General features: G+C 34.7%; 1 protein-coding gene across 3 annotated transcripts; it reads left to right on the top strand.

The window, feature by feature from the left end:
* The first annotated feature begins 8 nt into the window (after nt 1-8).
* On the top strand, nt 9-20392 carry LOC137099956 (nuclear GTPase SLIP-GC-like). Of its 3 annotated transcripts, XM_067477438.1 has the most exons (26): nt 9-101; nt 1468-1549; nt 3195-3307; nt 3925-3966; nt 4148-4189; nt 4371-4412; nt 4590-4640; nt 7165-7189; nt 7297-7389; nt 7811-7898; nt 8518-8725; nt 11069-11308; nt 11563-11769; nt 11881-12056; nt 14071-14167; nt 14246-14330; nt 14536-14657; nt 14772-14828; nt 15624-15806; nt 15893-16050; nt 16233-16350; nt 18643-18751; nt 18922-19055; nt 19412-19493; nt 19661-19736; nt 19954-20392. In XM_067477438.1, exons 2-25 carry the CDS (start codon nt 1483-1485, stop codon nt 19717-19719), a joined length of 2598 nt encoding a protein of 865 aa, XP_067333539.1. In that variant the 5' UTR covers nt 9-101; nt 1468-1482; the 3' UTR covers nt 19720-19736; nt 19954-20392. The 3 variants fall into 3 exon arrangements, with proteins under 3 accessions (XP_067333539.1, XP_067333541.1, XP_067333540.1); XM_067477440.1 differs by lacking the exon at nt 4371-4412; XM_067477439.1 differs by lacking the exon at nt 4148-4189.

The raw sequence follows: 20392 nt of genomic DNA on the forward strand, positions 1-20392 counted from the left end.
GGTGGTGTGTTATTGAGAGGTGGAGACAACATAAAAGAAGGCATCCAAACTAGGTTAAGTACCAGAGGCTACTTTGTTTGGTGGAGAATATCAGAGGAAATGTAAGTACACTAATTTAAAACCTTATATTTACAACTATATATATTTTAAAATATATTTATAACTATATCACTGTGACTCTCAAACGGTAAGATGATATATATTAGGCTGATGTGCTATTTGTCACTATTTTGTACTGATAAACAAATCAGTCATAGTTGAGATTTATTAAGTAAAGCTCAAACTGAAAACAGTGTCAATTTACTCAATATCTGCCAATAGTTGGCTACATATTTTGCTGGCTTCAAGTATAATTCTAATGTATCTGTAAAACTTAACCCATATTTCCATTTTGGCAAAAATTGACATTTTTAGCTTGGGTGGAGGTAGTAGGTATTCAAGGAGTTAATTTTTAATATGATGTTGCATTCAATTTAACTAAATTTGTCAGGCACGCAATATTATGTGTTATGAGCATGTGGTAATAAGGCCTGGTGGCTCAGTGGTAGAACATTGAGTTGGGATGCAGAAGGCCATGGGTTCAAATCCTACCCCACCCGATGTGGCTGTCAGAGGGGCATCCGGTGTAAAAACTCATGCAAAAATTCAACATCTGTGGCAACCCCTGAAGAGACAACCTAAAGCTGTTGAACATGTAGTAATGAGGTTGCTGTTGATGAAGGCATCAATGTCTATAATCTATTTCTCCCTTACAATAACTTAAAACTGAGAAAAGAGCAGCTAAAATAAAATAATAGTCTCTGTGAATGGACTGGAAAATGGATAAGGAGGGTTCATGTTTATCCAGAAAATATTAATTACATTTAAAAACAACCACAGTATGTTTTCTGTACCATGAAGTAGAACAGTATGAAGTATTTAGTAATAATATTACTAAGCTAATGAGGTAAATGCATAATATTAAAGTGTTACTATGAAAAGTAATAGATACTGCCTTTGTTAGGTATGATGCAGACTTTTCACAGCATGGCAAAACTTCCCGTTCTCAAATGGGGGTTGATTGACATTTTGGTCATCAAATATGAAACGGATGATGAAATTGTAAGGTAGTGGTCAAAGCGAGACATAGGACTTTAAATAAAAACAATAAAGCTCCCTTTAATTTGTGTGGAGCTTCTTAATTTAATTTCTATGATGGAATTTTCATTGTTTCATCTTTGTATTTGGTATTTGTCTTGCAATTCATTTTTTGGCCTGTCAATTTGTCCATTTGTTTTTATTCATTATATTTTTGTTTATTATTTGCTACTGGTTTATCATTATTATATACAAATGTGTTTTATTTATTTATTTATTACTTTATTATGTAAAGTGCCTTGAGATGACTTTGTTGTGAATTGGGACTATATAAACAAAGTGAATTTGATTGAATAGCATCCAAAATATATCATTATTTCAACCTTTCAGCTGCTGTTCTTGGACATGGATGACTTTGTTCGTAAAAAATTAACTGAATGGGATCTCAGCGATTGGATACAAAGATTTAAAGGTAAAGTGTTACTATGCTTATTTGGTGGGCACAGTGTTATACTGAACACACTAACACATCCAAACATAAAACAAAACAAATGAAAAACATAGAAACTAGGTATGCATTAATTTCTTGGCCAGACATCTGTGTGGAATGATGATTTAAGTTGCCTTTTAAAACCATTATTTTGGTTTACAAAAATAATCTTCAGTTTTTTCCATTTATCGCTGAGACTGTGGTGGACTATAAAAAAAGAAATTCTACATAAAATTTGTACTGTACAATTTTATGCCATTTAAATTCATTGGCACCTTTGGGTAAGTACGTAAATGAAACCCAAAAGAAACTCCCCAGAATATGCTTCTTGGGCTGTTCAGCAGTTCCACACCCTCTATCACCATTTTTGCTCATTTTTAAGCCACACATGTAGTATCACTTGCCAACAGCCAGAGTTCACGGTTCCCCCTAGTGATGAACTCATGTCTCTCCCAACTTGTGCTCTCTTGAATTAGGCAGACCAAATGTAACATTGGCCTGTTGCTGCCCCCTACTGCATATCCTATTTTAGATCTAAACTTTTAGATTTGATTTGTTTACATCCAGTTTACCAAAGCAAATTTATGTTATGTTATTTAAATGAAAGATGAATTGATTAATGATTTAAATGGCTGGTTCAATTATCTCAAATATTGGCAACATAGCGAGGTTCTGGAATAGAAGAGAAAAGGTCACAATCAAAATGAAATGCAGAATCAAAGCAAACAGAAATATGCAGAATGTATTTATTAAATCTATTATTTAATAGTCAATTTAAGGAACTATAGGTGTACAGCTCTCAAATTAGGTACCATCACAGATACAATCAAAGATTATATTAAAGGTTCAAATAAAATTGTATGAATAAAGTTGTATCCACACAAAGATAGTGTGACAGGGAGCTGAAATATCAATTTTCCTGCCTATAAAGGGTTAAAATTAAGAACCAAAAAAAATAATAAATTGTTATCGACTGTCTGCAAAATGATTATTTTAAACATTGGTATTGATCCAGAATTATTGGTACATAACTAATAATTAAGGGTTACTTCAGAAAATAGTTTAAAAATAGAAGCTATGCTTGGAGCATTCTGTGCTTAACGGAAACAAACAGTCTACTATGGGCAGCCAGATACATTCAAAAGAGGGACAAGGACAAAGTTGTGGAAAAGCATATGTCTGGAAATTAGTTTAGAAGGATTTCAAAGGATTTGTCCAACCCCAAGCAGCACAGTGAAGTCTATAATAAAATAAAAAGATGTTTGGTTCTACCAGGTCAGGCCACCACTCAAAACTAGTGAGAGAGAAACTAGTCAGAGACATTATCAAGAATTCAGTGAAAAGTAAAGGAGTTACAGGACTTAGGTACAAGACTTAATAATAAAAAAATACCTTTTCTGAAAAAGAGCATATCTAATATGCTATGGCAAATATGGCAAACTATGGCAAAGAGCGCCTGGAAGATTCTGATGCCAAAAGGGAAAACGTGGTTCCAAAAAGATTTAATGCAGGTGGTGAATTATTGTATGTATCTGTGCCCACACTTACAGTATTTAATTACATCTGCAGATATTTTAAAATCATTCTAATTTCTGCATGTTGTTTGTTGTATGTTGTCTAATTACAGATGGATGCATTGACGAGAAACGTTTTTACTATCTCAATAACTCTGACATTAAAGAGTTGATTCCAACGGTGGGACCAAGGGCACAATTTAGAGAGCACCATAGGCAGTTAAAGGTAATGTTCTGCACTCTGAAAATACTCCACACATATTGTATTTGTTCAAAGTTTTTACCTGGACCTACTAAATATAATCCAATAGTAACTTAGATACTTAGGTTTAAAAAAAAAATTAACTTTACTTAATAAAAGCACTTCGTACTAGTTTTTTCAAATAAGACGTAATTGCAGGGTGAAAAAAACCCTTTACCCATTGTTTTCGAGTGAAGCTAACTTAAAACAATCAAGTACAGAAGTACAAATGAATATACAGTTTGACATTACATTACAGTTGTTAATTACAGTTAATTGACAAAAGTATAAATACTATAAATACTATATTACCTTAGTAGTATAGTATATAATATACAAATTAACGTACAGGTTTTCTGTAGTACATGAAATTAATATACAATTTATATATATATATATATATATACATATACATATATATATATATATATATATATATATATATATATATATATATATATATATATATATATATATATATATATATATATATATATATATATATATATATATATATATAAAAAGTAAAATTCAAGATGTTTATCACAGTAATATCAATTATATTTCAATGTCTGCTCTAAATTTCACATGGGAATCCACAGCATTTTCATCAAAAACCAAAAGAACCAGCTGCCTCTGTTCAGGTACGTAATGATTCTCTGATCCAACTGCTGTTTGATTGAATAAACTTACAAATTAATATACACAAGACGTTTTCTGTAGTACATTGAACTAATCTATATAATATACAAGTAAAATTCAAGATATTTATCACAGTAATATCAATTATATATCAATGTCTGCTCTAAATTTCACATGGCACAGCATTTTCATTTGAAGCCAAAAGAACCAGCTGCCTCTGTTCAGGTACGTAATGATTCTCTGACCCAACTGCTGTTTGATTGAATAAACTTACTAATAATTATACACAAGAGGTTTTCTGTAGTACATGCAATTAATTTATATAATATATAAGTAACATTCAAGATATTTATCATAGTAATATCAATTATAATTCAATGTCTGCTGTAAATTTCACATGGCACAGCATTTTCATTTGAAGCCAAAAGAACCAGCTGCCTCTGTTCAGGTATGTAATGATTCTCTGATCCAACTGCTGTTTGATTGAATAAACTTACAAATTAATATACAAAAGAAGTTTTCTGTAGTACATGCAATTATTTTATATAATATATAGGTAACATTCAAGATATTTATCACAGTAATATGAATTATATTTCAATGTCTGCTCTAAATTTCACATAAGATTCCACAGCATTTTCATCTGAAGCCAAAAGAACCACCTGCCTCTGTTCAGGTATGTAATGATTCTCTGATCAAACATCTTTTAGATTGTCAAATTTAAAAATTAACTAACAGAAGAGGATTTCTGTAGTACATACAATTAATATATACATTATATTAAAACATTCAAGATATTTCTTACTGTAATATCAATATATATCAGTGCCTGCTATAAATTTTATGGCATTGCTCACAGCAGCAGATGCTTTTGCTCAGGTGAGTGGAAGTGACTATTTTGACAAAGATTTTTTATGAACACACTTAAATAATAAGAATTCAGAAGTTTGATATAGCACGGGGGTTCTTAATACTGGTCCTCTTTTCCCATTTTTTTTATCAACGTTGCACTACCCACAGTTTATTACCTGTAGCTGTGTTAAGTCAATCAGAAGCTGTAAGATACCATTTCACCCTACTTCATCCTCATCTAAGTTGGTATCTTCCAGCATCCCATTGACTAACACACGACGCATTTCTCATACAGAGTACGCCAAGTTCAGACTTCAGAACTTGGGAGTTCGGACTTGGCAAGTTTGAACCTGAAGTCCGGACTCTGAGGACGGTAGAATTACTCACAAATGGTGCAGCAGCAGCTTAGCTAAGCACTAAGAATCACACTTAAACACAGGTGTACAGTAATTGATGCGCAGTGAGAAAATAATAGAAAGTTTTACAAAAACAGACTTTTTCAGAAAAGGCCAAACCAACTAGTGATTGTGATAAAGACTAAACATGTAGGCTATATGTAGGCCTATGTTTTAGAAACAATGCAAATTAGGGTGAGTGTATTGTCAATTTCTTTGCATGTTTCCTGGCTCTAGATTTGCAAAGGCTGTAATCTGCTCTTATTCTGTTTGGTGACTGCTCCAAACCAGGCTACACACAAAAGAAAATGGATAAGCAGTTACTATGGTTGATCTGGTTCAATATTTCTAATGTGATGAACCATTGAAAACGTAGACTTCCAACAGGTGGTCTTCTGCCCTGTGGTTGTCCATAAAGGCATTGCCGTTGGTCCCTGACCACACATATATTGTTGTTTCACTGTGGAAATAAATTTTGCTATTTTTAAAAAACACATATAGTCACATAGATATACTCATTAGTGCATAAGAACAATAACAGGAGGAAGGGGAAACATCTTTGCTTATTTACTATATGCAAGATGTAACCGTCTCCATCCTCACCTGCTGTGTCCTGTTGGTCATGAATCTGGTAATCGTATCATATTTAGGCAGTTTGTGGCTCAGATTAGCTCTGACAAAGTACCAAGGTACTATGAGAACTGAGTCCATGTTTTTGTTCTAAGCTTGTTATATGGTCAGCTATGATGGCCTGAGATGGGATGTAAACACCACCCAGTAAGAAAGGAGGAAAAGTCTCATTTTGAATAAAATGGTTTATAGTTTATTTTTAAAGATTATATTTACAGAATCTGTCCTGTTCAGTTTTGTCCTGTTCAGACAGAGCAGCTTGTCAATTTGTTAGGTAGGAAGTATAGATTGGTCGTCTACAAAAGGTGTAGTCCACCTGAGTGCTTCTACCTCCGCTCTTCTATGTCACCCTATGTTCTTGCCTCTTGTGGAAGAAAATGTTCCCTACAGCCATTTCCATCCTCTTTGCAAGGTCTACCACCATCTGTCCTTCTGCGTTCCTGTCCTGAAGACCAAACCTGCCCATCACATTCTCATCACCTCTGTTCCCTTCACCTAAATGTCCATTGAAATCTGCACCAATCACCACTCTCTCACCTCTGGAGATGCTCTGCATCACTTCATCTAACTCACTCCAGTATTTCTCCTTCTCTTCTAACTCACATCCTACCTGTGGGGCATAACCACTAACAACAATCAACATCACGCCTTCAATTTCCAGTTTCAGACTCATCAACCTGTATGGTACTCTTTACACCTCTAGAACATTCCTCACAAACTCCTGTTTCAGGATAACTACTACTCCATTTCTCCTCCTATCTGACCAATAGTAGAACAACTCGAACCCTGCTCCTAAGCTTCTAGCCTTCCTACCTTTCCACCTGGTCTCCTGGACACAGAGTATATCCACCTTCCATCCTCTGCATCATGACAATCAACTCTCTATCCTTCCCTGTAATAGTCCCAACATTCAAAGTCCCTAGTGTCAGTCCTACATTCTTAGCTTTCCTCTTCTCTCTCAGCCTACGAAGACACCTTCCTCCTCTCCTTCTTCGACCAACAGTAGTCCAATTTCCCCCGGTACCCTGTAGGTCAACAGCACCGGTGGTGGTCGTTGTTAACTCAAGCCCCGACCGAACCGGTATGGAGGTCATTGTCATGATTCGCATTTTTAATTTGGCATATGTTTTATGTGGGATGCCCTTCCTTACGTTGTGAAAGTATTTTTGACAAAAGAGCTGAAGGCTCATCTATGATAGAATTAGCACAAACAAGAACATTTCAGTTTGTGGATTGTGTACTTTTTCTTGAAGATCGCCATTAGACGACAAAGTTCGTGTTTGTGTAATTTTTAATGGTATAACATTTCACTTTCATCTTCAGGTTCAGCCTTCCACCAGCTACACAGGTAATGAAAGTGATATGCACAATGAACACTATCTAATGAACCTGTGTCATTTTTAGAATAACAATGTAAAGACAATAAGCGGCATGACTTTCTGTTGAACTCATTAGGAAAGAGAAAGCTGAATCCTGAAGGGGAGTCAAGTTATTCAAAACCACCAACTTGTAAAAGACAATGTAACACTTCATCACAGACTAATTCAGGTATTTTAACTGTTCATTATTAAAATTAACAAATAGATAGATAGATAGATAGATAGATAGATAGATAGATAGATAGATAGATAGATAGATAGATAGATAGATCATGATTATGTTAGTGAGTTTGCATTTAAAAAAGGCTTGTTGTCATTATTAATATAAAGTGGTCAATGAATCGCTCAGTTCTCACTTTGGCTGGCTATTTTTTATTATAACAAAATTTTAAACTCATTTAATTGTCAGCAGGCATAAACCTTTTGGGATGGATTCAGGATGGCACAAGCAGCATGTGCTGCTTCATATGCTGCATTTAAATGGAATAGAAACACGTCCATCCAGAAAAAACTAGCACCATCCTTGTCTTTTGGAGGGCACCCACTGATGCATTGAAAATTCTGACTTAGTTTGTACTTTTTTCTTACAGATATAATGTTTGAAGTGAAGAAAATAATGAAAGAGATTGATGAAAGACTAGGAAAGCAAGGCGACACACCATTTAATGCGTTCTTGAGGTAAGTATAACACAAGTAAATATTCCATATTCTAATCTTGCATGACGCAGGTTCTGCTCATGACCAGCCATTTTTCAGTTTGAGACAATATAATTTCATATTATAGTATATCAAATCATATATTATGATTATGTCATAGTATATCATCATGTGACACTATTTGCCCGCTCAAACTAAAATTGACTTGATCATTTTTCAATAGTAAGCATCAGGTATTCATGATAAATTTTGAATAATTCATACATTAAGTCCTGAGTTAGGCCTTAGACATTAATATGATTTGTACCTTTATTTTATTCAAATGAACCAATACTGATTTAATCAAAGTTACTTAGTCTAAATATAAGGTTATGCAACCTAGTTCTAATCCTAAAAAAAACAAGGAACAGTTCTTAATAAAATTGTTGATTAATAATATATGTATATATATATTTTTTTTTAAACATTTAGATTTTTTTATCTACAGGTATGTAAACAATACTGAATTCAGAAAAAGTGAATGAAATTAGTGAATAAAAAAAGACAGACTGCATTGTGTCTTTGATAATACTTTTATTTAAAATTTAAATATGTTTACCCATTTACTTAATTCATTAATATTTATACTCTTGTAAAACAGGGCGAAAATCAATGATTTGGAGACAGATAAGAGGGAGCTGGTTGGTGTCTTCGGTAAAACTGGAGCTGGAAAGAGCTCTCTGATAAATGCCATCATTAGAGAGGAAAATCTTTTGCCTTCTGGGACTGGTAGTGCATGTACCTCTGTCATGATTAAAGTGGAGGCTAGCAATCAGTACGAGGCACACGTTGAGTTCATTACAGAAGAGGTAGGATGTTCAAAATGTTCATTTATATTTAGCTAAGAACTGTTATGTTAACATTATAATGTGGAAATACTGTTAGTTCACTATGTTAATGCTAGTTTTTATGTAGTATTTGTTATTAATTTAATTGCTGCTCTACCATATCCTTTCTTTTGAGATGTAAAGTTTAACTGCATGTGTCAGCTGCACATAAAGCAAAGACAGACTGCCACACATTAGGCAGACCTTTTGTGGATAATTTTATCTCTTTTTAGAAAAGGCCTTTGACAGTCTTAGAAACTGTCCTCCCATCACAGAGATCATTCTTTATTACTTTACTACACCTAGATAAGTCTGTTCCCCTTCAACATATATCCTCTAACAACATTTAATTACTCGTCTCCTTCTAACCTGACTGCTGAGAAAGTCCTGCAATATTGAATAACTGATCCTCAAAACAACTGTACATTTCAGAAGGAAGTTTCTGTAATAGCCTAATGATATTGCAATAGTTATATAATAGTTATATAATGATTAGGCACCTAAATTTCCTTCCTACACCTCCTCTATAAATTATTTAGTTATTCCAATCTCTTTACAATCATAAATCAAGTCACCTGCCCATGATAGACTTCACCACCAATTTGAAAATGTAATCTGGTCCTTACACAAATCCCTGTCCTCCCACAGTCCAAAGGCATGCATGTTAATGTAGCTGAATTAGTGACTCTAAATTGCCCAGGGGTGTGAATGTTTGTCTGCCTAGACTAGTGACCCGCTTAGGGTGTACTCACAGGATAAGCAGTTACACGTAATGGATGGATGGACATATTGATCCCTTTCTGAGTAAAACACTTCATTAGTCAACTTTCTGCAGTCTTGACTCAGGACATGACTTGTTTTTAACTATGTAGTGACAGGAAACACTGCTTTCTGGCTTTATTTTGTGTGTGTGCTTGTCTGTTTGCATCACAGTGGAGTGACAGCATAGAGGGTAAGAAAGGGAAAAAAAAGGTGGAAAGTCCACAGGGGAAAGTGACTTATTTAGCTGCTTGTTTCTGTCTTCTGTCTCCAGCCTTTTGTTACTTAGATGAACAGCTGGACAAAGCCAATTAAAAACCTAGTTACACAAAATTCTTACATCATTTGAATATTTCACCATCAGGTTTACCGCACGAGTTACAGTCCTTGTGATTGTGATCTATTGGCCAACAGGCCAGCTGGGTAACTTCTGTGATTAACTCAACATGCTGCTGTCCCACCTCCCTGTAAATAGCACTTGTCTCATCATTTTGGAAAACATGAACATCCACCTAGACAAAGTTCTGATCAGATCGTTGATCTGAAACTGATCACGGCTTCCCTAACCCACAAAGTTGGCAACTACCTGGAGCTCTGTCTCACCCTAAAATTAAGCATTTCTGCCTGTCTCTCCGAAATCTCTGCTTGGATGAGTTAGAGACATCTTCAGCTCAACCTCTCCAAGTCCAGAAGTTCTTTTTTTCCCAGCCAGACCTTCGAAACAACACATCAACATTGGATCTGCAGTGACTGTCCCCACTAAGTCGGCCAGAAATCTAGGGGTCATCATCGACTCATTTGCTGAAAAAATATATATTTCGAGTTTCTATTTTTAAAAATGAACCTGATGATCTTCACGCTTTGTGCATACAAACTAGCAACCACCTCAACTCTCGCCACACACATAAATAGGAATAAATTAAAATAATTCTTCAGTTCTCCTAAATTTTCCAAGAGATATTTGATTGAATAAATACAATTATGGGCAGCACTGTAATGGAGTAGTTAGCAGTGGTGCTTCAAAGAAATTCCCAGTTTGACTCTATCTGCTGGCTGCAGCCTTTCTGTGTAAAGTTTGCATTTTCTCCCCTTGTGTGAGTTTCCTCCTCGTACTTCAGTTTCTGCCACAGTCCAAAGACATGCATGTTAGTTTAAGTGCTGACTCTAAATTGCCTGAAGGTGTGAATGTGAGTATGAATGGTTGTCTGCCCGTGTATGGCTCTCTTTGTTGACCCTGAGATAGAGTAGACCTGTCCAGTTTACATTTTTTTTAAGTTGAGGCATAGTTTAAATATTTTAAGTGGCCTTATGTTAAAAATAATACAATAAAACTGAGCCCCTATTTTGACTGTATGGTTGATAGACAGCCAACTCTCCTTAGACATATGTCAAAGGGTCCCTGGGCAAGACACTAAACCCCCAAACCACCTAACTATCTGAATCTCTGAGATCCCAATTGAAAGAGATAACGTATTTAAATAAAGGTGACAAGTCGCACTTGTTTTATTTAGTCAAATGTATTTAATGTTTTATGTTTTTTTTTTATTTATGTTTTTATGCCATTAGGAGTGGAAAGAAGAGCTATGGACTTTTGATAATTTTCTAAAGGATAGCTCAAGTCAAAGAATTTATGATGATGATGATGATGATGACAATGATGATAGAGAGGAATATCGTGAAAAGTTGTCTGCAGTATATGGGGAAGAATGGAAACAGAAATCACCTGAAGAGCTCATGGACAAGAAATATTTTAAAGAAATTCCAGAATTTTTCATACGTAAGAAAAAGATTGTGCCATGTGAATCAGTAAGTGAAACATTAAAAAAACCTTACACGCAGTATCAATTAGAAGAGTTAATACAAACCAATGTATTTGTCTAAAAGCATTAAGTTAGTAATTATTGAGTGTTTTTAATGTACAGTTCTGGTCAATTTTACAAACTCATGTTAGATAGGAATGTTATTTCTTACAGACAGCAGAGTTCAGTTTGTTTGTTTAGATAAATGTGTTCAACAACTCTAAGACTAAAAGGAGAATATTTATTTTCTCTTTATTGCAGGCTGCAGACCTGTCTAAAAAAATAATTAAATATACAAGGAGTGAATCAGAAGAGGGATCAGGTAAAATATTAAAGAGATGTTATTGGCCCCTGGTAAAGTGTGTGACTGTCAGGGTCCCCTGCAGTGATCTTCTCCAACATGTGACACTTGTGGACCTTCCTGGAAATGGAGACTGTAACAAAAGCAGAGATACAATGTGGAAAGAGGTAACATACTCACTGCTATTAACTTTGTATTACTGCATTATCTGGACATTTTCAGGTTGTACCAAATCACTGATAATTATTCATAACTGGTCTCTCGTAACACCTTTTTAGCTAGTTACATGTTGCTCTACGGTGTGGATTGTGACTGATATGAATCGAGCAGTATCAGAGAAAGAACCCTGGGAGATCTTGAAAACCGCCTGCAGCCTCATGGGAAATGGTGGCGAGTGTCAGAAGATTCACTTTATTTGCACCAAGTCTGATCTTACTGAGGTTTCAACTGCAAGGTAATGTACACCTGAAGATTGCAAAATTGCATAATTAAATATAATGTACAATGTCAGCACATGTTGGCTTAAAATACAAATACTGTAAATTAAAATTGATTTTCAAATGTAATGTGTGTGTGTTTGAGATAGAGCATGTCCATGTGACTGATTTTAGCAAATTGTTGTGAAAGAGTTGTAAACAAAGGCAAATTTTATACATTAAATAATGAAAACTAAAGGGCTAACATAAATTTCATCATGAGAGGAGGACACGAAAAAACACTGCAGGTAACAAAAATATTGAACACGAATGGTAAACATAAACTACAAATCAAAATGAACCCTAGGATAAATGGCTAAGGAAACAAAAACAGAAACAGACCAAACCAAACCTCAGACTGGGAACAGAGCAAGAGATCAAAAAACAAGAATCAGGAATCCGAAATAATTGGAGTGCTAATTCAGCACACACACAAGTGTTCATGGTATGTTCTTTCACAACTGAATGCACCAACCAGAAATAACCCTTATTTGGCCATATTAGCTCTTCTCGAGGGATTCTTAAGTATCTAAAACACAGTGACATACTATATTAAATCTCTCCAGCTTGTTCTGGGTCTACTCCAAGGTCTCCTACCAGCTAGGTGTGGCTGGAAGACGCCTAATAGGAGGTGCCCTGGAGGCACTCTTATAGTATACATGAACCATACCCTATCTGTAAGGCTGAGCTTGGCCACCCTACAGAGGAAACTGATTTTGGCCACTTTGGATTCGTGATCTTAATCTTTCGGTCATTACCCAGAGCTTATGACCATAGATGAAGGTTGGTACACCTTAACAACATCCGGTACAATGCGTGCATTACTGCTGAAGCTGCACCAATCTGCCTTTCAGTCTCACACGTCATTTTACCCTCAGTTGTGAACCTCAAGCCAATTAAACTCCTTCACTTGAGTTAGTGACACAGTCCCAGCCTGAAGAAGATAATCCACTATTTTCAAGCAGAAAACCATGGCCTTAGACTTGGAGGTGCTGGCTTGCATCCCAGCTGCTTCACACTGGGCTGCAAACTATCCTTGTGCATGCTGAAAATCATGGTCTGAAGCCATATCTGAGGTCCCCAAACCAGACACTCTCTTTACCAAGTTGTGCCTTCAAATCATGGCCCTGGCACCGCATATTCCCACAATAACTTCAATTTAATTCCTCTGAGGGACATGATAAGAAACCTTTCTCCAAGTCCAGAAAAGATGGCTCTGGTCTTACTTATCTGTATCTTGGCAGGTGCAGTGTTTTAACTCTCACAGACTCTCCACTGGTGTACCACAGGGTTCAGTTCTTGGTACTCTTCTTTTTCTTATCTAAAGTACATCCCTGGGTTCTATCATCCACTCATATGGCTTTTCATATCATTGCTGTGCTGACAACATGCACCTGGATGACTCCACTCTCATAATGCATTTCTGCTTGTCTCGCTGACATCTCTGCTTGGATGTGAAAATCTTCGACTCATCCTGTGACTACCACATTCCCCTGTTGATAAGGCTACCAGCATGCATAATGAAGCCTCTCCAGATGATCCAACATGCAGCAGCATGTCTCATTTTTGTTTAGGCAAAAACGCTAGTTACACAACTGTTCAGATCTTTGCACTGGCTTCCAATAAGGGCCCCCCAGGTTCAGAACTCTGTCTCTTGTATCAACAGCATCTCTGGACTACAGTTTTAAAGCACCTTTGTATTTATGTAAAAATATTTGAAAATTTTTTGCATGCTTGATTTGTTAACATAATGTCATTTTATTAAGCTATTCAATTCCAGTGATGACCTATAAGGACATTTTTTGTCTCTTTGTTTATTTTTTTCTCTTTTAATCATCCACCATACATCAGAGAAAATATATAAATAAGTGAATGGTTCTGATAAATAAAATTATTTTAGTTTAGTTATTTTTTCTTTTTTTATTTTGTATGCCAATCATTGGTTTGACATTTCAATTCAAAGACTAAGTAATGTCAATTTTTACTTTTCAGCCGTTCAGCAAAAGAAGTACGTGAGCTCAGAATAAAGAAAAACAAAGAAACCAAGGATAAAGTGTGGAAAAGATTCAAGCAGCTACACAAGATTAAGGTGCATTTCAAAAACTACATTGAAATCTGACACTAAGTGTCTGGAAGAGTTTGTTAGTCAATTGTTTTCTAATTCCAGGAACATTTCAGTGACAGCTGTTTGAAAGTGTTCACAGTGAGCGCCAAAGAGTTTGTAGAAGACAAATGTGCAAAGCCAGAAAATGGTAGGCAAAGATGCCACACATGAGCCCTTTGTAGAAAATGTTTGGCTTACTTACCTACAAATAACGTTTTTCCACACTTTACTAAACATTTTGGGAAATGAAATTAGTATCTCAACAACAGCAACATAAGAATGTTTGTTGGTATTATTGTTGGTATTATTATTAATAATAATAATAATTTATTCATGTATTTATTTATTTTCAGAAATATCCAAACTTCAGGAATTTTTGCAAAATCTCAATGACCGTCACTCAGAGACATTAAACTATGTATCTGGTGCTTATGGGATTCTCTCTTTGATTCAAGGAGTCAGATGTAGGGATGTGGTAAGATCCAGATAATCTCATTTTCTAAATGTATTAAATTAAACATACAGTGGAATTGCATCAATTTTTTTAGCTTTAGTAAAGCTACATATTTTTGATATTGTTTACCCACAGGCAGAGATAGAGGGGAGAGAAGAAAGTCTGCCCATTTGTACATTCCAACCACTCAATGTAAGCAAAATTTGTGATACTATGACCACAATTTCCAGTACAATTTCAAATAGCTTGTTGTGATGGTTAAGGTCAACTTGCTGTCACAAATTTGACTTAATGTAGGATAAATTATGAAAAATAAATTTTTATTTAAAAAAAACATATTATATAAATGGTAAATGGTCTGCACTTTTCTACCTATTGGCACTCAAAGTGCTTTGCACTGCTTCTTATTTACCCATTCACACTCACACTCACACACACATTCACACACCTATTGGGGAGCTGCAGTGCAGCTGGCCAACCGTCACCAGGAGCAACTAAGTTGGGGTTCAATGTGTTGCTCAAGGTCACTTCGACACATGACCAGATGCCCCGGAGATTGAACCAACAACTGCAGGATTGGTGGACAACTGCTCTACCTTCCTGCACCACAATCGCTCTATAACATTGTATAACATAATATAAATTACAGAATTTAGAAGACTTAGGTAAAGGCTATTTTATATATTAAAACCATTTAAACTTGTCCAATTTTATTTGCAAATTCCTCATTCATTTAAATTCTAAGTAACATTTGCCTTTAGTCTGTTGTATTTCATCAGCAACCTTTCATGACAAACATAATATTTCTTGTCAGTGATCACTGCGATGTTACCCCCATGCAATGATAAATAGGTCTGTGACTTTTGTACAACAATGTGTTTGTGTTGTGGATAGTAAACAATGAGTACGAATGATGTTTTTTTTTAAAATCTCAATCAAGTGGGAAATATAGTTCTGCATTTTACCTTGCGTTTTCTTTGATTTCAGGCTGCCAAAAAGTTTGAGCTGTGTCAGCTGCGCAGAGAACTTGAAGAAATAATAATCTGTGAAATTAACAAAGTTGAAAATTCCATGCTCAAGGCTTATAATGCCTTTGAAAAATGCCTTAGTTTGGGTGTTACACAATCAATAGGTTCATGTCTAGGACTTTTGAAATCTGTCTTATATCCTGTAAGTACTGCCATTTATAATTGTTCAATTATAAACATCAAAGCAACTAACTTTTGACTTAAACTAATTTTTTCTTTTTTTTTCAGCGAGGGGTAAAAGGTAGGGCTTTTCACAGAACACTGAAGTGTGTAGTTGAGAAAAGTGGCACCCACAAACCTAAAAATAAGAGCCAGATAAACATCAATCTAAAGCTATCTTCAAGACTGACTGAAAGTATCAATGAAGAATTCAGGAAGACCTTCCCGTAAGAAGATATTTCTTTAGTCAAAAAAAAATCCCAAACATTTGTTTTACAAACTGAAGAGTGAGCAAACTGTACATTAAATTTTTTTTAACTTAATGCAACAAAATACATATATAAAAGTTACTTTCCTGAAATACAAACTTGTCAAAGCCATCTGTACTAAACATTTTGTCATGTTTCAGAAATGAAGGAAGATGTAAACCATTCAATGGAGTCATCAGTAGGCTTTCACTTGATATAGAGAGGTTTATAAAGAAGTACAAAGATGCCAAACTGCAGTTAACATATCTGATGACAGAGGTATTTATTAAACACGCATTCACACACAGACACATAATAGGTATTAACGCAAGCTGTAATGGGAGAAAATGTTTAGGTTTCATGACACACAAATGCAAGAGTGACCAAAGGTGAGGAAAAGAGGGAAAAAATATTTTATATACAGTGGCACCAGAAAGTATTTATACACTTTCTGTTTTTGCACACTTCTGATTGTAGATCTTGTCATTGTAAATATAAATTAACATTACATTTTGCCCATTAATCTACAAAATGACTGGGAAAACATGGTTCTTTGCTGTGCCACCCATAATGTGGTTCATCTCACTTAAATTCTTATGGAAACATGACTAGAATTTGACTGAATTACACCTGATTGGACATAGTTTAGAAAGACATCTGTTTCAACAGTTGATAACACTGGATAAAATCAATACAATAAAGTTGGGGCAGGGCATAATACATGGCAAGGCTTAATAACTTTAACAATGCTCTGTGTTCCTCAATAATTGCAAAATGGAATCAATTTGTATAAAAGCTCATGGTGAAAACAAGACTAAACTGTCACAGACAGAAACTAGGCTAAAATATATCTAGTTTTTGTTGACTAAAATAGACAAAAAGTTACAAACCTCATACAACTATAATTTTACTAAAACTATTTTACATTTATATCACAAGACTAAAGCTAAATCAAAATTAGGTGCCAGGTTGTTAATGTAACCAAGTAGATTTAACTTTTTCTTTTTCTCTTTTTTCTACTATCAAGTACTGTGCTACAATTTAAATAGTCTCTATTAAATAGTAAAATAAAAAAAGTAAAAAAGTCAAATAAGCCTCTATAAACTATGTCCTAGAATTGTGCTATAGTTCAATGCTTAGCGTTTTATTTATACTTGACAAGTGCACTGAGGGAGATTAATGGATGTGAAGTTATAGTTGTAGTGTTTATGCTGCGGTTTTTTCATAGTCTGCATTCTGTCAGAGAGTGGGGCAGCTCCCCCGGTCAGGGAGAGTGGAGACAGAGCCCAGCTTGGCTGAGACATTCGGGTTGACAACCTCTGTTTATTACTGTGCAGGAAAAACAGTAATGTCAGCTGTACCTGTGGTCTCCATCCACTGTCGATATATATGTGCACAAAAAAGTTTGAAAAAACACACTGAATTTTGTTGGTTTTATTCAATGAAGTGGTTGTAAATGAATCACAAAACACACAAAAATGAACAATTCATTATTAAGCATAGAAAAGCTTAGAATAATGGTCAAATCAAACTTGCATGTTGCAGTCTATTCATTCCCATTTCCTCTGGGCAACGACTGATTAGGAAAAACTTCATTTTGCAGCTAGATAATTACCACAAGCATTCTTCAGGCTGTGTAAGATTTATCTAGAGAAAAAAAAATAAAAGCTGCTGGAATACTCTCTGTGATGGCTGATCACCAGATCTGAACCGGTTCAAATGTTGAAGAATCTAGACTGAAGAATTTGGGAATACTGCCCAACACAGCAGACGTACAGGAAATGCTGCCGAAGGCCTGGGAAATCAAAGTTTTTCTGTTGAAAGTAAAATATAACATCTAACTTTGATTTCACCATTACTTGAGCTCAAATATGCGTAAAGATGAATAGATTTCAGTGTTTTGTGTTTTGTAATGCATTCGCATTTGATTGAATAAAACCAACAAAAGATAACAGAATTAGGTGTGTTAGTGTTTCCAAACTTTTTCTTGCCAGCGAGATTGTTACTAAATCAATAATTGCTATGAATACACTAAAACAATAGCTTCCTGTATTTTACACTAACTATTTAGTCTAAGTTGTAACATAACAGAAACTAAACAGTTCTGGTGGACTCTATAGAAGCCTCCACAGTAAACTAACCCCCTTCCCTCCGCCAGCTGTTCCTGTCAAGCAATTGAACACATTAGACAGAAAGGAAAAAAATAATTTGATATAAAATAAATAATAATATGATATAAAATAATGTATTATTTAAAAATAAATAAATAAATAAAATGAAAAATAATAATAAAATAAAAAATAAAGTGATAGTGACTTATTTCTATTTTCTTCATTCCTTTTGATCTTCACCCAGTGATTAATGGCAGTGACTCTATGTGACTTTACTGTTGCAGAAATTAATCTGTCAGTTTATTAGGTATACCAGTAGTACCATTTGTTTACTCCTGTATTGATAAGAGTATTATCAATATCCTGTCCCTTACAGTATGCCTTGTGGCATAAAAAACATAAAATGTATTCATTTATTTTTTCTAATGTGTTGATCTATTCTTCATTCACTTTGTCTAAGGAAAAAAAAATTAAGACAAAACTCAACCAAACCATCCGGGAGCGTAAGAAAAGAATCTACAGCAGTTTGATGGAGAAAATCGAGAAAACCATGCAAAAGTGCTATACAGGTACAAAAGAATACGATACATGTAATCTTTCAATTTTGCAATGCACATTTACATTCTTTGTTTTGTTTTTTTGGATACAGTTTAACTTTAAAGTTAATCTATAAAGAGTCTATCACAATTACACATCTCTAGGCACAACATTAATTTAACAATTTTCTGTTTTACTGTAGAAGCTGCACAATGTCAGGGAAAAGACATGCTGAAGAAGATGAGGGAAACTATTGAAAATCATGTAAATAATTCAAAGAATGTCATGTTTGAGGAGGCTAAAAAGGTTATGTTGGACAACCTGGGGAAGTTGATGGTTTGTCACATTTTGTATTATGATATACAATTATGTCATGAAACACATGCAGATAATGTAAATGATGGCATTGCTTGCTTTTTTAAGGAAAATGCATCATCATGAAGGCTACTTTAGCAAAAAACAAATTGAATGCAGGCTCTGTCATAGATATGTAACCATTGTTATTAATTTGAACCATACACCATATAAAACATATAAAAGCATATGTAGCTATGAAACTCTTTATTAACCACACATGAGTAGCTTTCTGAAAGCAATGTTAAATAATATGATTCCATTAATCTTGAATACATTATTTTGTCGTGAATGATAAGTAATGACAATAAAGATGACTAATTTTGGTGCTCAAATAGGAGGAAATAGTAAAGACACTGGAGAGCACCCTGAAAGAAGCAATCACGCTGTCCCTCAGAACAGATGGTTATTCAGTCCCAGGTACAGAGAACATACAGTTTCTTAATAAAGACATTTAAATACATTCAGAATTTTGTAAATATTTTATTGAAATAATTAAAGGACTAAATTTAACTGTTTAATAATAATAATTTATGGTTTTTAACATTAAAGTTTATTTATTTAGCTGTTGTTGTTATTTTCTTTAGATTTTTCAAAGGAGTTTGAAATTGTGAAGCAGTACTACACAGCACTGACACCAGATTGAAAAAAGTCACCTTTCAGGTAAAATGGATGTTCAATATATACATATTGTTCTTAAAAGGCCCTTAATTCTGTCACATGATATGTACACACAAATACTTGTCAGGCATTGAAATACAATGTTAGATTTAGATTTTGTTTGGTCACAATAGATAGAATGTGAATGAAGATGCCTGGATGTCCTGTCCAATATCATTCAGCATAAAAATTCACCATTTACCTCTCTTCTGGATTTTAGGTTTGCTTAGAAAAGAGAACCAGCAGAATCCTGATTTCCCACAGAACATCCCTACAGAGCATGAGACCTCTGGCTTTAGTCTCAAATTTATATACTTTTGTTTTTAATTACTATAGTTTTGCTTTATTATGTGAATTTACATTGTGTGACTTACATGTTGAGATATATCGTATTTTTTGTTTGTTGTTGATTGATGATAAACCATGCCAAAGTACAGTGGCAGCTGTAAATAGTTTATTCCTCATCTAAAAGTGGCAGGTCTATTTGTTCTGTGAAGTCATAGGGAAGCAGACACTTTGATGGTCATCTGTAAGCTGTTGTCCCACTTGGGACTTATGTTGTTCATTAGAGTCACACGAGTTAAAGTGTTAACTACTTGTTAACTTCCTTAGGAGTGACAAAGAAACTGTAAATGTCTAATAAATGATGTAGTAGGCCA

Source organism: Channa argus, chromosome 15 (assembly GCF_033026475.1).
Source record: "Channa argus isolate prfri chromosome 15, Channa argus male v1.0, whole genome shotgun sequence".
Taxonomy (NCBI): Eukaryota; Metazoa; Chordata; class Actinopteri; order Anabantiformes; family Channidae; genus Channa; species Channa argus.